The 23541-nt window shown below is 38.3% G+C and overlaps 1 protein-coding gene across 4 annotated transcripts in view; it reads right to left on the bottom strand.

Annotated features, from left to right (window-relative positions):
- HIPK3 (homeodomain interacting protein kinase 3) overlaps positions 1-23541 on the bottom strand; it is a 113667-nt gene that overhangs the window by 7759 nt on the left and 82367 nt on the right. For all 4 annotated transcript variants that reach the window (XM_027810433.2, XM_055721694.1, XM_005442717.4 and 1 more), the window contains exons 3-13: positions 17138-17261; positions 12970-13089; positions 11070-11156; positions 10021-10205; positions 9083-9242; positions 8573-8696; positions 5285-5406; positions 4991-5115; positions 4714-4875; positions 3456-3752; positions 2408-2548 (exon numbers count right to left, since the gene is read on the bottom strand). In XM_027810433.2, coding sequence (XP_027666234.2) covers positions 2408-2548; positions 3456-3752; positions 4714-4875; positions 4991-5115; positions 5285-5406; positions 8573-8696; positions 9083-9242; positions 10021-10205; positions 11070-11156; positions 12970-13089; positions 17138-17261 — 1647 coding nt within the window. The remainder of the gene's footprint in view (positions 1-2407; positions 2549-3455; positions 3753-4713; positions 4876-4990; positions 5116-5284; positions 5407-8572; positions 8697-9082; positions 9243-10020; positions 10206-11069; positions 11157-12969; positions 13090-17137; positions 17262-23541) is intronic.

Below are 23541 nucleotides of genomic sequence, written 5' to 3'. Positions count from 1 at the left end.
AAATAAAACCATTTATAACATCTATATTTTTATGAAAAGTACTTTGACACTACGAGGACCAGCACAAAAACCTGAAGTCTCAGTCAAGAGAGCTAGGTAATTCTGAATAGTTTATTAAGTAACAAACAGTGATAACTGTGCCAGCAACTGAGCAATTAATTGTATTTCTATATTCTTAACTTTTGATTCAAGTTACTAATTGTGCGACAATGTAAGTTAAATGCTAGTGAAACCTGAATCTGACGTGCTCCTCTGCTATCGACATAAAGTTGACTCACAGAGGGGAACTGTATTACAGGTCAGTTCCTTGCAATTCAGTGAAAACACTAAAATCAAGCAGTCTTTATAAAAACTTGTCTGAAGTTTTGAATGTTCTGATATTAAATAAAAGCATAAGCAGGACTGACAGTGTTAACTATCAACTGGTAAGAATACCTGATGCCTCCCAGTATAAAACATGTCTTGTTACCTAAATCTTTACTAAAATTTACCCATTTGAATTTAAATTCCTCAAATGCGTCTAGTTATTTTCTTGTTTTACTGTTAGAAGTGACAAACACTTGAAAACAGGATGAGGGAAATCTACCTGGTTTGGTCCATCTCTATAACTCCAGCAACTTTTTATTTTAATATCGTCAAAGTCTCAGAAATGGCAGAAATTTGTCTGGTATTATCTTCCACATCAAGTTAATCTCAAAAAAATGAAAAGTCTATCCATGTGCTACATGACTGTACTTCTGCTATTGGATCTAGCAGTTGTGTCTGCAGAATGAGTTGAATCAGTTTAGTAACTTAATAGAAAACTAATCCACCCAAAAAAACCATGTGGCTGGATTAAGCATAACACCAAGCTGCATCTTGAGTAAACAAAACTTTTCCTCTTGTCCTAGCACTCACCGTATGATACACGTCTTGTCCTTAACAATACACCTTCCCAGCCCTGGACAGCACAAAGAATAACAACGCACCCCACCTTTCAGTGTATTCAGTGTCCAGTGCCGCAGAGATTTGGTCACTAAAGATTTCAGGCCCTACAGGATACCAAATGGATGTCAAAGCTGTTCATGCACAAGTTTTTGGGGTGGTTTTTGGTTTTGGTTGGGTTTGTTGGTTTGGGTTTTTTTTTGTTGGGTTTTTTTTTTTATAGAAAAAGGATTGTGTTTATATTAACAAAATAATTTATATAGATAAATTATCCATTAAAAGTATCATTAAATCAGGCTGCCCAAAATTTAAAGCATATAAAACTGCCTGCACAGACCAGCAGTTCCATTGCCTTGTCAATACATGTTGTGATGGAATCTTTAATTACTTGAAACGAACCTTTTTTTTTTTTTTCATCAAGACTTCAAATTTTACTCATTTTGCACAACAAAACTGCTCTGAGTTTGAATCACCGTCTTCTATATAGAAAGCTATTCTACAGAAAATAGGAAGTGAACTGTAGAATAAAAATGAAAGAATTGGTCAAGCCTATGGCAGCTTCAGGTTGCTTGAAAAAAAACTAACTGCATCCCTAGGTCACAAAATTTCTATGGGATATTGGGTAAATCATATTAAACCAAACTTCTCACCAATACCAGCAACCACATATCTCAAATATTTCTTGGTTCAGGAACTCATATCCAGGAACCTGATTTGTAGAAGTGCCACAAGTAGCTACAATTAAAATTTCAACATATTAGCACCAGAAGGGCAGGGACTGAAATAAGAGGAAAAGCCATCGGCAGGTGTCCCAGCCAGAACATCCCAAGCCAGTGGGAAATTCTGACTGTGTCACAGGTCTGTATTTGATGGCGACACACAGAAGTTCTCAGGTACTGCAGAAAAAAAATGCCATAAAACAGTTCAGCTTTACGTTGAATATTTTTGTAAGAGTGAATTTTGACTAATGTGCAAAAATGAAGGCTTAAGCTACACAGCAAGCAGCGAAGATTAAAATATTTAAAAGCTGCTCATACGAACAGTGTTCACATAAGTGAGGCTTATGTTTGATAGAAGAAAAAAAGGCATCAATGTCATTAAAGTTTACAACACAAGACACACAATGGGAGAACAAGAGGGTGCAAAAATTAATCTGGTAACTTTCTGTCACATCCTACTGTGGCTTGCTTGATTTTACAGCCTTGGAAGATTTTTGTTTGAAAGTTGTGTGCAACATGTTTATATTTTCCATGTAAACAGCATTCATTCACTATTATGAAAACTTCCAGTGTTAGCTAGACGGATCTGTTAGGAACGATAAAAGAACAGTCTATGCTGTGCAACTGTAGGCCAGTAAATTAATTTTTAAATACATCATTTAGCCTCAGCAGATGGCAACGTAACAGAACTTTTGCATTTTTTAGTATAAACTGAGTCTGCTATATACCAGGATGTTTTTATTGAAAGGAGCACAACTTTTTACCTGTTGGATCTCTTGCAAGGAGATGGACTAGACTGTCCCGAGGAGCTGGTACTCAGTGTGCTGTCCGGACTGCTGAGGGAGCACACGCGGTCGATGTTCAGGGTGTTCTGGCAAGCTTCACAGTCCAGGCTACCTTTACACCTACACACAAAAAGAAAATGAGCAAACACACCGTCTCTCATTCGTTCTTTCGTACACCACCAACTTAGGTGTAATTACAGAATAAAAAAGGGTCAAATATTAGAATAAGGCCCCTTGAATGTACATTAATACCCAATTCCCTGCTTCTTTTACATCTAAAACAGACTTTAAACCTTTTCAGTGTTCCTTCGGAAATTCTAGACTAAATAAGCATTTTTTAAAACCTACTAAATGAATAAATTTTTTACTAAGTCATTACTAAACCAAGTAGATGAAAGATTTTACTACAACAGTTCAGAACCTTGAAACTTCTGACAAAGTTTAAACTTAAAATACAAGTTCCTCCAGTTCAGAATCATTAGAAGTAAAAAAAAAAAAAAAAAAATAATTCGAACAAACATTAAACTTTTAAGTCCCCATTTAAAAAGATAGCCGCTGCTTTGATAGCTTTGTGAAAAAAAAAAAAAAATCCTTTGGGGGACCATACTCAGTATCTGCTTTTATATCCCAATGCATATCTTTTCATACCATTAGAGAAGTATTTTTTATCCATAGATATGTAATGTTATCTACTGGATGCTACTGCTAGAATGGTAACATTGATTATACAAAGCCAGAAGACTCATCTTCACAAACAAACAGGGTATGACAGTACAAAGACAAAAAGTAATATGTTGGACCTAAAAATATTCTGCTTTGGAAATGCCTAATGTATACAGGCTAATGAGGCAGACTTTTTAAAGTATTTTTCACTTTCAAATAATACACTGCTACAGAGTTAACTTCTTAGTGAAATTTGATAAGAAAGGCATTTGTCTTTTTTTGACTCAGATTCAACAAACACTTAGCTACGCTAAGACAGCTATGTTTAAGTAAAACCTTGATATAAGTAAACACCGATTCTTACTCTCTCAGGGAATGCGTTTGTCCTATGTCATCTTCATCTGTGTCACTGCTGATGGTGATCACGCTGACTGCTGGGCTAGGGGAACCGGCAATGAAGATTGCCTGGCGTTGTTTGGTTGAAAGAGATGAATCAGGGTCCAGCCTGACCGATGCTTCGCAACAGTTACTTTCCTGTCCTTCTGAGTTAAGATTGTCCTGTGCTTCTATACAACTTATTCTCTTTACAGCCTTCAGGTTAAGTATCTTTGGAGATAGAAAGGTTGTATTTTGGATATTGGTATTCTGTAACACATTGCTCCTGTGAAGAAAACACACCGTTTGACATTTAGCGACTCTCTACCAGCAGACCTGAAAACTACTATTTTCAACAAAACCAAAGCAAGCGATACAGGGTAAAACACCAACGTCCTAAATGAATACGAAGAAAAACATAAAAGAGTAAACACAGTCATAAACACTCGGCATAGATGATTTCAGACATTAATTAACAAAATCCAAAATACATAGTATCTAAGACTAAAATTTTCAACAACACTGAATACAATAGATTGAAAATCCCATTTTCTTATAAAGGAAAAAAGGAAACTAAAATCTCATTTGTGCAAAAAAAACCCAAGCAAACAAAACCTGGCCAGACTTCCTGCAAAGATCCTCCCCGAGAACAAAAGCTGGTAGCCTCCAGATTAAATCCTTGCTTAATACGCGACTGCTGACATCACCTTTCGCAACCCTGGCTTTCCCCTTTATCAAGCGTCCCACACCTTTGCAAATACTTTGTATGGCAGTGGGCCACAGTTTCTCTACCAAGCAGCTAAAGTATTTTTGGCTACCAGTGAAAGCAAGTCTATTCTTAAGACGATGGTAAGGCATACTGCAACCCTGTTATGTAGGATCTCTTTATTTTTAGTTGCCTAAACCCGATAGATCCTCATGCACGTAAACTTAGGAAAATCTCATTAGAGCAACCTCAATACACTCTTATACCTTCCCAAAGGCTATAAAGAGAACTTTGTTATCATGATGGGCACATACTAACCAACAGGAACTAAAACCTCTTAACTATTGTAAATATTTTTTCCATCTAGTATGTGTTACCAAAGTAACATTGAAAACTTAGGGCAGAGAGGATAAATTTTCCCAAAAGATTGTTTAAGTACAAGTGTTACTAACAAACATGCCACTTTTACAGGCTATTCCCCTGCCCACTGAACAGCAACTGCAGACACACTCTATTTGAATATTAGAAGTATTCTACCAACCTGTTCTGACACAGTTTGTTCCTCTTGGTAGCTGCAGGCTGAGGCCAGACAACATGTGCAATGCCCACGCTGATCGGCTGAGGGGCAGACAGGGTTATCTGATGTGTTAAAAGCGGGTGCGGTATCACTGAATTGTAATGGGTGCCCTGGGTAATCATCTTCCTGAGGAAAAGTAAAGGAAGTTTTATATTGCAAGTCAGCTGCATCAGCATCCATCGCTCTCGTTAAATCATCCTGTTAAACCATTCAGGTGCTGCACAAAAATCTGCCGACTTACCCCCAGTCTCCAAGCCTCTGTGGGCCAGCCACAGGATCAGAGGCCAGAGATGTTGCAGGAGCTGCCACCGGCGCTACTTGCTGCCACGCAGGAACCAATATTTGCTGCGTCTGATTCGACCACGTCTGTTGGGAAGCAGAGAAGATTTCGTGACACAGGGAACGGCTGAACTTAAATTAGCCGCTTGTAGCTCAGCGCAAAACGGAAGAGGCACTGCAACAGAACTCTACAGGGCAAAAATATTTACTAACTAATAATAAAACAAATAAGATTTTACTTTGAAAGTAAGCCAACCTGAGAAAGGATCCCTGCTCGAATCTGTAGTGGCTGAATTGCGTGGGCTTGGGTCACCAGTGGAACTGCATTATCCACCCTCAGGGAGAAACTGGTGGGTTTACTATGGTTTGTAGGAATTCCTAGCAGGGAGAAAAAAACATGCCCAAGCTTTAAGCAACACACCAGTCTTGCATACATTTTCTGCGTAAAATGAAAACAAAGGATAATTTCATAACGCTTTCCTATTTTTTCTTGATGTGTTTATGATCTAATTCCATAATTTAGACCTTCAAGCCAAATTTTAAAAACACCTAAAAGATTTTGTGCGCCATTACTTATCTACACAAATATTTGCTGCTGTAATTTCCAGAAAGAACTGCCAATATCCGCTCTTTGGACACAGACTACTAGAAAGCAGAATGACTTTGGCAGAAAGTTCTGCAAAACTAAGCATTTACTTTTATCACAAGCTACATTAGAAGTATTTGAAAGGACGCAGAGAAAAGTCAACAGACCAGAGTTTCAAAGCTTCTCACAATCGACTCCTGCACATCTCGTGTGCTCTGGATTTCCAGCTAGCTAAAACCCGTTCCTCTTAGCTTTTATAGCTGGCAATGCCACATGTCTAATACCCCTATTTGTTACCATCTCCTTTGCAGGAAACAATGTAAAATTTTCTGTGTATGCCATCAAATATTTGTGGTAGAATCCATAATCCTATTCATCCCTTCATCAAAATAATGTAAACCACAGCACTGTTGGAATACTACAATATACAACGGCCTAATAGGACAAAGATGCATCTTGTGCCCTGTACAGATTTCATTATTGCCACAGGAAACTAAGAGATGTATAGCAATGCTGCAATGTTTATTACCAATGATAATTTTTTACATAGTCATGTTCAACTAAAATAAGAAAGGAATTATTTTTTTCAACAGATATTGCAACAGAACAGCTATGCTAGACGAAAATACTGGCTAGACAAATACACTAATTTCATCTTCCAACTGCACTTTGCATCTTGTGCTTTAGTCAAAGGCTAAGCAATGGGTTTCAGAGGTAACTACTAAAGAACTACTAAAGTTTAAAAGCGTGTGTGAGTGTTTTTAAAATCTTTACAATAAAGGATGAAAGAGTATCTTCATCTGACGTAATTATCTCATGTGATAACACAATACTAAGTTATAACCATGCAGTCCAAAGCTTTTAATTCTGAAAAGCTATTGACTTTTTTTTTTTCCACACATCCATCTAGAGCAGCAACATCTTAACTCTGCCAGAAGTAGCGAGCGTTAGCACTTCAGATATTCAACAGAGCAGCCGAGCAGGGAACCTTGAAGCAGTGCCAGATACCATTAATAACCCTTTCCCTCTGTGCCAGCAACTCAACTTGTAACCTATGTGATGAAAACAATATATTCCCTTCATTCAAGCTGTAGTAGAATTTACATTTAGAAATTTATCAGCATACTAAGAATACAGTATACAGATCACAGATAAAAGTATTTGCCCGTACTGTTTCCTTTTCAATAATCACTTTCTTTATTCATCTGAGTATAATGAAAACAGTAGGGTTTTTAAAATATGGAGTATGTAATTGTGTAAAGTATATATATAAAATTAAGTAAGAAATTACCTAACCATTCTAAGTCTGCAGAAGGAAACCTGGGTGAAGCTATATATTTAGCTCATACAGCCTCTGACACTCTGCAGGGTGAACACCTGGAGCTTTCTTAAGTCTCTGGAACCCAAGATTGATGCAGCAGCCACAAATAACATTACCGATGAAGTCTGCGGTATTTGTCTTTATCTAAATAGATGAAGACTTCCTGGGCAAGTTTAGCTTACAAGTGTTTTGGGTTTTTTTCCAGAGTGACTCCAGTGGGACTTCTAGAACTTTAAAACGCAGAAGGAGAACCAAGTAGGAGTTTGAAATTCATTCTTTAAAAAACTTATTTCCTATAAACACCGTCATTTCAAGATCTGATCTTAACATGACACTGAACATTACCAAGACTGAAAAACTGCATCTTTGGTGGTGAAGGCTATAACCAAGCTAAGTTAATAAGCAAACAACATAAACTATCTTCCCCTCCTCATAAACGACTATTGCTAGGGTAAGAAAGGCTGTTTTTTCATCAGCTCCTCCCCGAGCAGCCCATTATAAACAGAAAAAGTTTTGCTTGGTATGTTCCGAGATCTAAATGAAGTTTTAAAGACTTTTCCAAAAAATACTACTACCTACCTTTCATGATGCAAATGCATTTGTTTAGGGAAACAGGGGTCAGCTGTATTACCACGTACCCTTCTAGAGATGCATATGCTCATTTGGTTGTTATCTATACTGCAGAAATACTCCTGTGCTAGCATCTCCACCTCACAGCCTTCCAAATGTTTCCGAGAACTGAACCCTCAGCCAGTTATTTCTTTCGAGAAATACAAAATTGTATGCTTAAATCAATCTCATCCTTTATAATACACGAGAGTTCAGCCAAGCTGCCCTTTCCTCCTCGCAGCATGATGCAATAAAAACTCTCAAAGATTTAGTTATGTGCTTTTCAGCCATCAGAAAGCTGCGGCAGTTCTGTCCAGCTGTCCTGTTTCATCATAACCACAGGACAGTAAATGTGACACTGTGTACACAGGGCAGCTACATCCTTAAAAGAAGCCCCAAATTTCCAGATGTTTACTTAACTATTTGTTTGGAAGTTAACGAAAAAAAACCAACTTTATTATCCAGGCAGATTTATCAAAAGAACTGTTGTATTTTCTTATCCTTTTTCCTAGGATACCCTTGGGATGTAGTTGGGGCAAAAAACGGTGAGGGAGAACAAACCAAAAAAAACCCCAAACCCGAAAAAAACAACCAAAACTACAAAAAAGAACAATCAATCAAACCCTTACATATGACCATCAAAAAAGAAAAAAGAATGTAACACCAAAAAAGGCTGATACTCCCTTCAGCTTTGTTTCCTCTCAAACTTTATTTTGGAATACTCTTTTGCTTCAGCTTTCACATAGTGTCCCTCTCTTTTATTCAATATGTGTATCTGTGTATATATATCCGTATACGCAGATGGACTCTGTATTGCTTAAATGATTTTCTGCTGATGCTGATTTGCTATTTCTTTCAAATAGGAGCAATGTATCTGGATCTGACTAACATGCTGATTTTTTAATGACACAATTAAGCTCTTTTAAATATATAGCTCACATGGATATAATGAGGAAAATTAAATACTGCTATCAGGCAGACAGTAACGTTCCTATTTTAGGAACTGTAACAATTACAGTTAAACGTACCTTGAATAGTTGGAGGACATATAATCAATGCCTGTTGGAAAACATCACCACAACCAAACTGAGCACTTCCTGCCTGCAGCGGTATCCCTTGGTGCAAAACTGAATGGGCAGATGCAGTTAATGCCTATGGGAACAGATTTAATCCAGACAACGTTAGAACTGTGAATCTGGACCTCTCACACACTTCTCCCTCCAGCTTAAATAACGAACAACGGCAAGAATTTAGGAAAATTACAATTTCAAATGCATTTCAGAGGAAGCGGTCCCGTTTGGCCACTGGAGGGCACTGGGATACAGCAAGGCTTGCTGCGGCAGTCCCGGTTTGGAACTTAATTTTGAAACTTGCTGAATTCTAAACGGTTTGTTTCAGAAAACACTGGGGGGAAAATGACAGTAAAAGGCAGAAGATTTTGTCACTTAGTGGATGCACTTTTCTTCAGTTATGAAATTAATTAGAGAAACTGCATTAACTGAATTTATAATTTTAAAAAGAAAAAAAAAAAAATTTACCTGACTTCTTACTGGACCAATTTTGGTAAAGCTCGCGGTCAGGTTAGCTGCATTGCCTGAGGCAACTGGTCTCATAAGTGATGTTTTATTGCGATTACTTAAGTCATACAAATTTGATCTGCATTTGCAAATATCCATGATATGAAAACAGGACTTCACTCTATCAAAACCAGAAAATAAATTGCTTTAATTAGAATTTCATGTTGTTCAATGAATAAAACAATTCCCCAGAATAAGATAAAAAAGCCCAAAGCCCACATCTCCTGGTTTCACAGGATGGCATCATACACAGAAGTAGAAAAACTCCTACTATTAATATTTTCACATCAAGCCTTTGTAACGCACATTTTAAAATACAAAAAAAAAAAAAAAATCCTGTTTCCTGCTCCTTGCAACTAACATCATTTTCTAACAACTGCATACAAGCAGGAGGGATAGTAAACTAAATGGATGGAAAGCTCTTTCTTTCAGTGAAATGTTTGCCCCTTAGGAAATCCACAGTGAAATACACAAGTCCAGAACTGCAAGAAAACATTCAATATATTCCACATTAACCAATGCACAAAAGATGTCCCAGATGTTCAACTCAAGAGGGAATGCCTACCCTAGCTGTCGGTGACCGACAGAAACTAAGGCTCTTCATACTTCCAAAAATCAAGCCCAAATTTCTGCACTGCTGGAATTTTAACAGCCAAGTATAAAAACAATAACTCAGAAATCTCTTGCTCTAGACATTACTTTTCAGAAAAACACACAGATGTTCAGTTTCCTTGACCAAACAGATGTATCTAATATTGCAAGCACTTGAAAGAACTAAGATGTTACAAAAATGCCAAAAGATCCTTCTGTCTGATAGCAGAAGAAACAACACTATTATACACACGAATCACTACAACAGAGATTTAAAAAAAATAACTATGTTTTTGTGTGTTACATACTGGTTGCTATGAGGAAAATCAAGGAGGTGCTTCATGGTAACGAAAGAATGGTTCAGGGTCTCAGCTGGAGTGATTCGTAAATCAGCATCGATGAGCAACATTTTCTTCAACAGACTGACAAATTCCCTCCTATCTGCCTTCTCTGCCAACAGGTCACTTCCCTCCAAATCCATCACCATGTTCACCTGGCATTGAACAGAACAGTCAGGCAGTAGACACGCATATTAGTTTAACTCTTTCCAATACTGCTTTCTGCTATAAAATAGTAATATTCAATGATTTTATCATGTGAGGCATGATGAATTTGCTAGCTTATCCCAGTACGGTTGGCCTGGAATCGGTGACTTTTTTCTGCACACACACTACTCCCCCCTTGCACCCTCCCCAGCTAAAATCCCCTGAAAGCTTTATTCCAGTTTGGGACTTGGAATTTAAGTAGTAAAATTTGGGATAAAGATCTTTATATGGACTAATTTAAACTACAGAAGTTATCTTCAAAACACAATTTCAAACAGGTATTAATGCCAATCTTGCAAAAAGATTTGATTCTTTTTTTAGGATATGGAAGAGAATGAAAAATTTCGTTTTGTTATTGACTAGGGAGTTATAAAGAAAAGTGAGGAAACAGTCGTGTTTAAAAAAAAAGGAAAAAAAAAAGAATTATACTGAGAATTATATTGTTAAGACAGCAGAATTATACTGGAAATTGTATAGTTAAGATAGCAGGATCCACGTGTTCTTTTTTTACCCAGAATGGCAGATAAGGTAAAAGAGAAAGTATGCATTATACAGAAAATTAAAGGGTTCTCCCACCACATGGACAAATACGTAACTTGTCATGCACAAGCAATGACAAAGGAAGATCTTTAGAGGAAGCACAAAGGGCTGACGCAGCTAGACATTTTCCTCAGAGCAACATATACAGAGAAGAATGGATATGACTGACACATGATAAATAATATTCTAAAAGATGTTTATTTCAAAACTACTGAAATCACCAGTCATTCCCACACGTTCCTTTTGCAAATGAAGAGTGCTTTAATACTCACGTGCGCTATATCATCCAAACTGTTGAAAATATACTTCCTGGCCTCTTTAGACTTCATACCTGTCTCTGCCTCGTGCTCTTCCAATGTCTCAAAAAAAAGAAAAGGAAAGCTGAGTTTAGAAGTTGACAATAAAGATCACTCAGAACTACAAAGTAACCTTACATATTTATTGGCCTAAACCCCCTGTTTTAAAAAAGAATATTAAAAATTGCAATTGTATATTTGTATGCTGCTTTGCAGACTACTTCCATTTTCTAAACCAAAATACAAAACCTACTAAATCTCACGTCTGACTGAGCACAGTACTGGATTACAAGCCTAGCAAAGAGTTGTTTAATGAAACTCTCTCACATGCTTATATGTTTATGTATCACAGGTTTTCTATTACTTGTATTTCACTCATTTCCTCAAACTCAGACATTTAACTCCAAACAGCAGCAACACTGCTGTAAAAAAAGGAAACAAAATGCAGGCTGTCTCTGTTGGATTTCTCTTTGCTTTCACTTTTGTTATTTTCATACTTTTATTCCTCCACGTACACAACAGCTGGCATATTTTAAATATTGCAATACAAAATACACAATTAAATCCTAGAGAATGAATGTGATCACCCATCAGTGACTTATGAGCTGGAATACCACCTCCTGTTACAATTTTCCATCTTCAACACAGACAGCACCAGTAGGCTGGTGTGGCATGAGGCAAAGCAGGACTACAGGGGAAAAAACACTTTTAAAGATACAGATTACAGAAAAGTTTCCAAAATTAACTTTGAGAAAAATTGTAATGACAAAAGGTCCATACCAAAACTCCTTTCTTCCCCCAAAACAGCAGTCTGATGCCAGAGAATGAACCTCTGCATGGTAACAGCTTCTGAAAACGGGGAGGGCTGTTTGCATCGAGAACTCGTTCATGTTCTCCGATACAGAGAAGCCAGATGTAAACTGTCACCTAATGATCAACTGCCCGAAAACCCAGAATACTGGAATAATCAGGACGGTGTAATTGGAGAATCCTTACATAACCCGACCCCGCAGCCCTACAGCAGGGCAGCACTGGCCCCGGCTGCTCAGCACCACGCGCGCCGGGGATTTACCAAGTAACTGGGGAGGGTTACGCAAGTTGTGCTTTGAGCTCCTCAGCTGTTCGTTCCTGCACAAGTTTTATGCCAACTGTAGTTGCTTCCCGACTCCCCGAGTCTGCCGTAAATTTGGTGAAGATGCACCAGGAAGACAATTTAAAGAAAAATCAAAAAAAATATATTTGCATAGGAAGTTTAAGCTCTGCCTATGGTTACCATACAATAACGTTGCTTAGAGGGAAGCAAGGTGTTGCAGCCCATAAAACTACTTTTTTAAAAAAAAAAAAAAAAATTGCCTGCTTTCGTTGTATTGCAGCTTTCAGCCAAAGTCTGTTTTAGCAGAAGATCTGAATGAACAAAACAAGCTGTATACAGTCACGTTCTATCTTAATCTCCTTTCCCTCCTAGGAACTCCTGAAGCCAGTTTTAAAAGAGCAGTTTGGGTCTCAGAGTCAAATTCTCTAAAGTGAAGTGAAAAGTAGTAACTGAGCAAGGAAACAAACAAAAAAAAAAACATTAAAAAAAAACCAACCACCACACCTCATTTAGTACCTCTGGAGATAGGAAACTTCTTTTCTGCAACTCGCAGCCAGCACTGGCCACGGTGCAGCCCAGCAGCTGCGCCAGCCGGCGGGGGGAAGGCGGGCATGAGCTTGGAGCACTGCTTTTGGGGAACGGGACAATTGGAAGGGATACAGAGCAGGGACTGATAAAAAACACTGGAGATGCAGAAAGGAAGCAATGGTATTGTAGTGAATCTTGGCCCCTGGTTTCTCTGCTCGCAAAATAATACGTTTTCTACTACATTATACTGTTTACCTTTAATCTCCAGCTAGAATACGGTGCATCCGTTTCTCTACAGAAAAACCTTGCAGTTTTCGTTCCCATGCTTAACAACTGCTCTCCTGGCAAACCTTGAGTCTGTGAAATGTAACGAATCTGAGGAAGAAAAAAAAAAAATAAACAAAAAACATGGGAAATAATTTACCTCCAATTTTCAAAATGTGATCCACAGTTAAAAGCCTGTGATTTCATTTTTAGAATGGCAAAACGAACAACCCTCAGAGCACCGTAGTTCAACAACTACATCTTACATAGGGAAGAAACCCAACACTGAGTGCTTGATACTGTTCTCTCTGTCTCTCAGAGAAAGCCATACATAAACCTCTGAAGTGACCTATATAAGCAAAGTTTTAAAGTTTGGTCACAGAAACGAAGAGCTGGGGAGAATGGCTGTCATCACCTCCTCAACCCACTCAAATCCCAAATGTAATATTGTCGTTCTAAAACAGGAAAATTAGTAGGAGTGCTTTGCTCACGTACAGAAGTTTGATGGGGTTTTTTTGCATATTCTCATTAAGCAACTAGATAAAAATCCTTCCCACTTGCTGCTTCCAGTGTATCAGTTTTTTTACACGTCTGACACACCTGCATTTCAAGGAGATGTTCCACTTGGAAATGGAGTGTATGTACAACTTCTAGGCATCCAGCAAAGGACACTGTCCTCACCTGAGAAATACTGCTCCTGAACGCAATGGGCACAGACTAGCTTTATGCCTGAAATGGTCAGATGCTCTTTTCCACTGAAATGATTGACATGCATCTATTTTAGAAGATGACTTACTATGCATTCTGCGTTACCTTTCTTATAGTTGATGATCAAAGTACTACCTGAAATAGTTAAGATTCAAGGCTTTGAAAGAAACCTGTTGAAAAACACATCATAACACGTTAACTACTGTGCATGTCATGTTAACTCATTGTACAAGGGGGGAGTTACCCCACAAGTAATACTGCTTTAAAAATTAAAAAAACACCTTCAAGAAAGACAAGTGGGAATAGTAATTGGCAATAACTGAAAACTGAGCTTGTTGCAGGTCAGGATGGAGGGAGTACAGATTCTAGCAGCCTGGGCTGAAGGGCATGGGGCAGGGTCCCACACCACACGCTTCCACAGAGGGGCTGCTGGTGTGGAGCAGCCCCTGGAAAAGGTGGAGCAGCCAGGGAATGAGAGAATGGAAGAAAAAAAACAAGAAGTATCAAGAGAAGACAGCAGTGAAATACAATGAACCAGGAACTGGGAGATGAGAAGATTAATTCTATGGAAGGTAGCTTGAAAGCTTGGAGTACCTAAGGAGAAAAACTGATGGGCTGCAGAGAGGAAAGGTACCTGTGAGGCTTCTGCTGAAAAATAAGTGACAGACCAAAGTGGGGAAGAACTAAATGCAATGCTGCCAACTTTTGGTATCCTCCATAATTTCCTACATCAGGGAGTAAAAAGAATCCCACTCTGACCAGAAATGTTTCTGGATCATTTAGTTGTTTTCTAAGCATACTATAAAGGTCTTAGAATATGGGGGAAAATACAAAGCATTAATTGAAAAATTTAGCAGTTAAGCACCTGTGCCTGTTTTTAACGAGTATTAAAGCTCAGAAGACACAGCTCTTTTTCACTAAGAAGTACAGCTGTTACTGGTTATAATCACAAATGAATATAATAACCAAGAGCTTCCTTCCAAGGGTTAGCGTGTTGGTTGCCACGTACCAGAAGGACAGAGGGAAATGCAGCACAAAGCCCATGCCTGTTCGTTCACTTGGTGACACATACATAGCAGGAGGAAAGGAATTTCCTTGGGAGCCATCTCCTACAACTGCTGTACTCATGTGCACCGAGGAAAATCCTGAATCAAATTTCTCTGAAGTTTTCCAGACCTGCTCGAGCACAATGACAAGCCTGATTGAAGGTAATTCCTGCTGGTGCAGAGGAGGTGACAACTCCTCTTCCACCACGAGGATCAGACAAGTTGCTAGACGAGTTATTAACCGATGCTTCCAGCAAACTTGAATATGTCTGTCTTTAACTAGATGTCTTTTAAACTCAGTATTAACTTGTAAAGCAAGCAGAAAGTCTCATAGGCATCATGATCATCCCCTAATCCACGCAGTCCTTTGCATGAAGCACAGCACCTTGGAAGGTGGTCGTCGTTGGTGACACTGCTGTTTACTTGCACCGTCCGGCAGTATCTGGAGGTTGAGCCATGATGGCCCTGGCTCTACAACAGCAAGAGTCAAGTGACAGGAATGTGTTGTCCTAAGGACTTGGCTCTCTGAACTGAGCAGAGCCGAGCCAACAAGCTCCATGAAGGCAGGCACTCTGTGCACCGTACTGAACCGCCTTCAGCTGCCTGGGTTTCCTATACGGTAAGATGGCTGCAGGGCAGCGGGGGAAAGAAGGTCTTTTCTTTTCAAATGAGACTCTGTATTATTCTGGGAAAAAAAATAATAAAATCCTCGTAATCATGAGAATGAGCTTTACGCTGCTACCGCTCTCTGTACAGAAGTCAGAGGCTCACAGCTATGCAAGCCCGTTGGCACACATTAATTAACAGTCTGGGCTGCTGCCATCATGACAAATCACAAGTTAATTTGAGGAAAGAATCAGGACACAGGCAGCACTTTGCACCATTCAAGCCCCTACTTCATCCTAAGTGACTGAAGATGTGGTCCAAAGCCACATTCCACATCCCGAAAGAAGCAGCATCTGCCCGCATGTCTGATCGTGATCAGAAGACCATGAATTGGGCTTACAGGTCCCCCCTCACCCACAGCAGCACCCCCTGTAACAGCTATTTACAGCAGAAAGAGGTTCAAAAGTGGAAGCAATCTTGGAAATTACATATTTTGCACCACCACCCCCCCCTCGCCTTTTTTTTTTTTTTTTTTTGAAAGTCCACATCTTCTGCAGTTTCTGTCAAAGGGGTAAATAAATTTGACAAGTTCTTGGAAATTTTTGAGACAATAGTACAGATTTTTTCCAAAAAACAAATGCCTTCATTTTCTCCTTTGCAAGCATAGTGAATTACATGGTTGTTAGTTGTTTCCTCTTTCATTCCCCATTTTAACAGCAACACCCTGCACAAAGGTCTTCTAGATGCATCAAAGCATCAATGGATGTTCCACTCAGCTCACTTCCTACCCATGAAACACTGAATTTCGTGTAAATGAAGTAAACAAATATGAAATGTTACCAAAATCAACACAAAATCAATATAACCCCCGACAGTGGTTTTAAACAAATGAATTTTTAGAGAAGTAGGTCTGATCTATTGAGCACGGGGAGCCAAAAGCCCATTCCATGAAGCTCAGGATTTGAATAACCTAAACAATGTGCTGGAGGAACTGCACCTAAACTGAATGTTGCATCAAAGATGTAGAAGTTAGTAAGAAGCCAGTGCTGTCACATGTGGGATTTTCCAGGAGATTTCTTCACTTACGAATTTCAAAACCAGACAGGGATAGTTAGAATGCTGGTTACATGTCTTTCAAATTTCCACATTATACTAGAAAATTAAAGATTTCTCTAAGTGTTTTAAATAGAGAGTATTCTACATCTTTCATTAGAAACAACTTTTTAAGTCAGCTCACTAATGCCAACGGTGTCAGTAGCTGAAAACTCAAGCTTCAATAGCTTCAAGCTTTACCACTGCAGATATATATATATATTACTGCAACAGTTGATTCTTGCTCCTTGTGAAGTATAGGCTTTCGAATCTTTGAGCAATGTTGGATTTCCAAGAAACATCAAGAATTATTCAGAAGACAACTAATCCTGACATCTGAATGAACATTCCGGAGTCAACCCCATTCGTGGCAAGAGAAAGAGAGATTATAATGCAATGATGGTGGCCACAAACTTTGGTTTTCATCATAAAAAGCAGTTTCAATGCTAACACTTATTTTGCAAGGTGGAGGTGGGGAGGACAAATTGAAATTTAATTCAGAAAAGCAGTACAATGTACAGTTTGGTCTAGAAACAGGATTTGTGTTTCCAGGACAATCACTAAGCCAAAATTAAAAGCATTGAACAGACTTGAAGAACTACTGCTTAATTGGGGATATGATTAACATTTGAAATCCTGGATTTAATGATCTGAAATTCTTAAAGTTGCAGAAAGCATGTATATGCTCGTGAAATTGATTCTACTACCTGGTCATATTCCAGTGCTCCTGGGTACAGTGGCCATCCAAGAAACAGCTCTGCAATCACACACCCTAACGACCACATGTCTATGGCTTCACAAAACGGCAATCCCAGTATGATCTCTGGTGCTCTGCAAATTAAACACGGGTTACTGAATTTTTTTTCCTTGGGGGAAAAAAAGGTAATTCAACAAACCAACATGACAAAAAATAAATAAAAAACCAAACCCAAAACAGAACAAAAAAAAAAAAATTCTGTTATTTGAAAACACAGGTTAATTATTTCTATAAAATCAGAGCATAAGAAATTGCTTTTTTCTTTATCTAGATAATCCACGGTAAAAATTTGCAGCTCCGAGATGTTTTCTTCCTACAAGTATCAGTTTGCTATGGTCATGAAAATAATTGATATGCCTGAAAAACAGAACGTCACTGGTTCAACACTTTTGCCTTTCCTCCAGTATGTCCCAAACGATTCACCCACTCAATGTCACATGACTGTAACTACATTCTGAATACAACAGTAATTTATCTCAAAAACAAACAAAAAGTTTTACCTGAAAATCCGCTTGCACACTGCCGAACTGGACAGTACACTTAATTAAATTGATACTTTAAATAGCATAACTGCAAATCTCTTAACACACTCGAATCAGTTCAATGTGATAAGTTTTTAAATCGCATAAATGAAAACATTGCATTTGCTAAAGAGACCAGGTCTTACTTTTCACCTACAACGTGAATTATTTAACCGATAGCATTTGAGTTTATTTCTGTACTCAAGAACCAGAAAAATTGGTATTGACACAGCTGCTAAAGGGGCTTTAACATTGCTGTTTGCACGGAGCAAACCCCAAGTATTTCACAGATAGCCATTTTAATTGCGTTTGTCCTTTTTAAACCTTCCCTCCCAGTTCATTCAAACTATTAACAAAATGAAAAAGAATTAAAATATATCTGCATGCTAATATAGAAAGACGCCCGGAAATATATTATTTAAAGCACTACACTATAAAGTTATTTACTTTTAAAACAGATGGTCTATTGTTAGCTTAACATGTCACAGAACCGTAGGAAGGTGGTTAAAACTAAGCAGGTAATTCCTGTTGCAGCTGGGCAGAGCAGCAGCATTCAACTGACCAGGTAACACGCTCACTCTCTCTCACCTGTGTAAAAGCTTAAAAATCTTACACTTCAGCACATGCTGCGTCTGTCATATTGACCTTCCACATACAAAACAGTCTCTGACCATTGTAAATTCCTACGCATCTCATTTCCCTTCTCCTCTGACGTACACCTTTATCAAAACATTCTTTACTTGGCTGACACGTACTGGATTTGGGCACAAATTCCTACTTCCATGCTACCTTGGGACAGAGAAGCTATTTTGTGGCTATTAGGCAGACCAAGAGCTGAAGCATCTCCATCCCTTTCCACAAGGAGCAGCTGGCAGAAACTGTATGTGGATACTCCAAGCTCCAAGGATGCACGTTCTCCTCCGGGGAAGGACTCCTAACGCTCTGCCCCATCCCTGACCAGGGAAGCCACTCTGGCTTCTGCTACAGGGAAAATCCGAGACTTTCCACAGATAAGAAAGTCTACAGGATATTCTCTTAAATATTTATGTACTTTCCATTCATGCCAGCACTTCAGTTCTTCCCATCCTTGTCACAAACCGTTTCGGATGCGATTATATGAAGGATAAATCTTGCCCCACCGGCAGTGAAACTGGAGAGGCTCAGTTTTCCACTGCCTTCAAAGATTTGGTTACAATAAACTTCTGGGGATCAAACGTAAGTATTTTTGTCATGTGGGATCATGACACTGCAGTAAGTATTAGCTAGTTTCGTTATCCCAGCCATAAATTTAATATCGCTAGATGCCACAAGACTCGAAATAGCAGTAAGAACCGTCTGCCTTCAGCCGCTGGCTGGGTGCCAGCCTGCGTATGGTTGTTACAGATCTCTGTTAAAATACACTTCCTTTTGTAGTATTACCTTACGGCCCTGAATAGTTAATGAACATACACACAGCCTATGGATATAGGGGCTTTAACAAATGCTTCTGCTAAAATAAGCTCTTTAAAACCTCTTACATTTACTCAACAGTTAGTATGAGCTCCGTATAAAAATAGCTGCAGTCGGTCAGTCTGTTGCTCGCCTCTTCCGAGGGACACGATTGCAAATAAAAGAAAGATAAGATGACCAAAAGACGAGAATATTTACTGCATTTCAAAAGGCAGCAGTCTTGGTTTTTCACGGGTACCAAGCAGTTCTGCAATAACAATAAAAGCAATACCAATTCTAAGGTAAAGGAACATATTTAAGGAGAGGCAAGACCAGTGCTCGCCACTTCCCAGCACCTGACCTACCGTGCAGAAAAGAAGAGGAAATAAATGTGCTCCCCAACAGAGCTACCCACAGCACGCTACAGTGAGGTGAACAAAACCCATGTTCACGCTAGCTTGAAGTAAGGAAGATGAACGGCTGCTCCACAGAAACACCAAGTTTGCTGGTTTTCAGGTTCAACATCTCCTACCATGGCCTCATGCAGGTTCTTAAAAATGGAGCAACTCTCCCACAGAAAACTTACAGGAGAAATTGTACTGGCTTTGATTATGTTTACATTGGTCTCAACCAGCTCAAACATTTCTGATAAAACAGCTCATTTATGTCTCAAAAGCACCTTTTCCTCTCTCTTCTTGTAAACTTCCAATTAAAATCTATTTGGACAATGGAGGAGGAAAGGGTTAAAGAGGATGGAGTCATTTGTCAATTTTTATTCTTTTAAGATAACCAATAGCTCTTTTTTCATACAAGAAATATTTTTAAATGCAGCCTGAAAGGAAAGCATTCCCTTTCCTAACAGACATCAAGTGGTAGAAACTCCAGATGTCCCAGTCACTTCAACATCAGATTACTCAAAAAAAAAAAAAAGTGTCACTTAGTACTTCCCTCTCAAACCACCACACACACACACACACACTAACACTTGGTATCTACTGCAGATTACAAGATGTTCAGTACACCAGAAGCTACCATAGTCCCCAACTTAGTAAATAGCATCTGTTATCCCATACCAAGATATCAGAAAGGAGAACCCCAGAATATTCAAAACTTCTTAGGAATACCAAGTCTTAATTAAATGTACTTATATGAAATTAAAAGCAAGATTCCTATCAATGTTAATTAAATATTAATTAAAAAAATTAACAGCAAAGTTCATTTAAAATGCCATATATAGGATTCACTTGATTGGGCAACAATTCCTAGACTAATACACCTGAAATCCTCCTTTCTCGCTTGGTAAGAGCACAGCTCAACACTTGAAGTAGCATTTTAAATTGGAAATATCTTTAAAGATGAAAGATGCAAATGAGTATTTGCTTCAGCTGCTTGTTTGGATAGTCACATTTCTATTTATTACATCACAGATCATGAACATACATATTATTCTATGGGGTTTTGTAAGCTTAGGAAGAAAGAAACCACGCAATTTGTTCCGTTAACTTGCTTAAAAACCAGTATATTTCATAAAATAATTTAGCTCCAGCAGGTTAGCCGGCTTAGAACGAAGCAACAAAATTTGTGGAAAAGTCATATAATGCCTTGACAGAGGATTAAAAAAACCCAAAAAAACAAACCAAAAACCCAACCACCAAACAAACAAAAAAAAAAAAAACACCACCCAAGCAAAACTAAATAATAATCAAAGATTCAGCTCAGTAACAGAAAAATTCTTCCAACCTTTACACTGGGGGGGAAAAAGAGCAAGAATTAACCATATTGTAAAAATAAGCCACGACAAAACCCATAAGAAGTCAAGCCATTTCAAATGCTCCTTACCTAGAAGTCTTTGGTTAGAAATTCAATTTAGAACGTAAGTTAAATAAAAAAGCTAAACCCCAACAGTTAATGTACATAACTGAAGAACAGCATCAACCAATAAAACCAGCAGCTTTCCAGAACTCTAATTATATGAAAAGTTCTGTTTAACACTCAAATAATTTCTCCAGTAAGTTCCCACTGAAGGTCACAGGATATACACACAGCACACATATGCCCTCACATATCAAGGAAACAAGACTAAAGGCTGAGCAATTTTTATTTCTGTTTCTCTCCTGGCAGTATGAGAGGGTCAACGTACCTATTGTCTATCACATGCCGTTGTTTTATTTATTGACCACCAGGCTGCCACTCTCCAGATGAGTGAAGAGTATAGGAAGAGTCTTCCTCCCCTCACATCTCCCACTTCTTTCAACACACCTATGTGATTTCTCTCCTAGACCAAAACCTTCAGCTAGCACCCGTACCAACTTCCACACTAGAAGCTGAAGGTAACAGTGCTGTGTGAGGAACACTGAGCTACTTCCTCTCCCCAGGCGCTACTGCCTATCCAAAGATGCTTGACATTGGGAATGCTGGTATAGCCTTGGCGACCTTACCTCATCAATTACGGGTTTTGCAGTAAAATACTTTCCAAACAGGCACATAAGCCTTATTGAGCCATTTCAACTTCGCAGTTTCAAACATACTGAATAAGAACTTTAATACTGGCTCTCCATAAATTTTGCCTTCTCTATATTCATATATAGAGAATTTACGTTCCGAAATGGAGACAAAGTTTCTAATATGAGCATGCAACAAAACCTACACTCTTCTCATAGAAGCCAAACATTACTATGCTCATTGCAACAATGCCTAATAATTATCTGCTCTGGATACAACACACTGTCATTGTTATAACAAATACTAATGCAAAGACGTCATCGAAAGCATAGAATGTTTATCTTGTTTTATTAATGACCTGGTCAAAGTCATCCTATGGATCAAGAGAACTCATGTAAACAAAACCAATTTGCAAGAGTCAGTCAAAAGACAGATTAGAATAACATTTCCCCCCACACACACTACCACTACTAGAATAATGCAAGCATATACTTTATGAAAGAAATAACTAGATATGGGTTGTGAAATGTGTAATTATTCTTCTGAAGAAATGAGGTCTAAGAGAGGGATCAGATGCAGTGAATAAGTTAATGAGAGATGGTAATGGGCATTTTAATGAGTATGCTCATGTACAATTCACTACCTTCAACTACCATTCTTTATCATGAGTGTGGAGGAATGCAGACCTTTAAGAGATCTGCAAGAACACAGGAGAAACTCTAGTATAGAGGGATCCAAACCAAGGTGGCAACACAGAAAAAAAAACCCACAGGCAAGTACACTTCAATGATCTGAAGGATGCAATGGGAATGAACCACGTAGTGACAAAATCTGCAGATGACGAAGGATATAAAGAACAATTGGCTCTCTAGTGCATTTGTGATGGACTTCAGAAGGAATTTCAGATATGCAATTAGATCAACACAATGACAGGCAGTAGAGCGTACATGGAGTATAGTAAGCCATAGCAAAAATTAATGTACATTATTCATTCATTCATTACCCATAAGAATTAATGTTATAAATTACCAACTTTCCAACGAAAAAAAACCAGACAACTTTAAAGCTTACTCAAGAAAAATTTCTTATAATTGGGAGAAAAAATATCAGTATTTATTTTTAAAGGACAAATATATCAAAAATTATTATGCCTTATATAAAACTAGTGATATTCCCTCACCTTGAATAGTGTGTGCTCACTTTTGAATTCTGTGTTCAGTTTTGGTCACCCCCATCTGAAAAAGGATACATCAAATAGAAAAGACGCAGAGAAGGACAATATAAATTAAAGACTTGAAGAGACTTGGGTACAAGAAGAAACCCTGGTTAGAACTATAAAGCTTTAGGAAAGAACGAATGATCAGTAACATTATGCAAATTATATATAAAATAAGGGAAGAAACGCAGCCAGGTGTTTCTAATGCCCTGCCTCACTATAGAAGACCAAGGAATCAACCCCCACCCACCCCCCTTTAATCTCAGATGTAAATATAAAAGTGGGGTTTTTTGAAGCCACAGTACAATTAGCCTTTGAATTATGGGCCACTGTTGAGATTAAAAAAAAAAAGTAATTAAGAGTATTTAAGAATGGATCAAGAAAAAACACCCACAATGGCTCTAGATTAAACAGTAAGGTTCATATCAATGTACAATAAAACACAACTGTCAATTGCATAGAGCTGGAAGAAACTTGCATCAGAAGACACTGAAATGCAACTTTCTGCTATGGTAAATCTTCTCCAGTGGGAAAATACCAGAATACACAGGTCACCGATCTGATAACGTATCTGTATCTCCTTTCCTACATACTAAAATCACTACGGTTCCACAAAAGTAAGAGCTATTTCAAGCAAATTTCTTGATCCAAACTGGAGAAAAAAAAAAAAAAAGAAAAAAAAAAGCCTCCACAATCTTCTTCATGGTCAGAATAATTTTTATTTGTAATGCCATTTTATTAGAATAA

This window comes from Falco cherrug, chromosome 10, assembly GCF_023634085.1.
Source record: "Falco cherrug isolate bFalChe1 chromosome 10, bFalChe1.pri, whole genome shotgun sequence".
Lineage (NCBI taxonomy): Eukaryota > Metazoa > Chordata > Aves > Falconiformes > Falconidae > Falco > Falco cherrug.
This window is presented reverse-complemented; position numbering and strand designations above follow the sequence as displayed.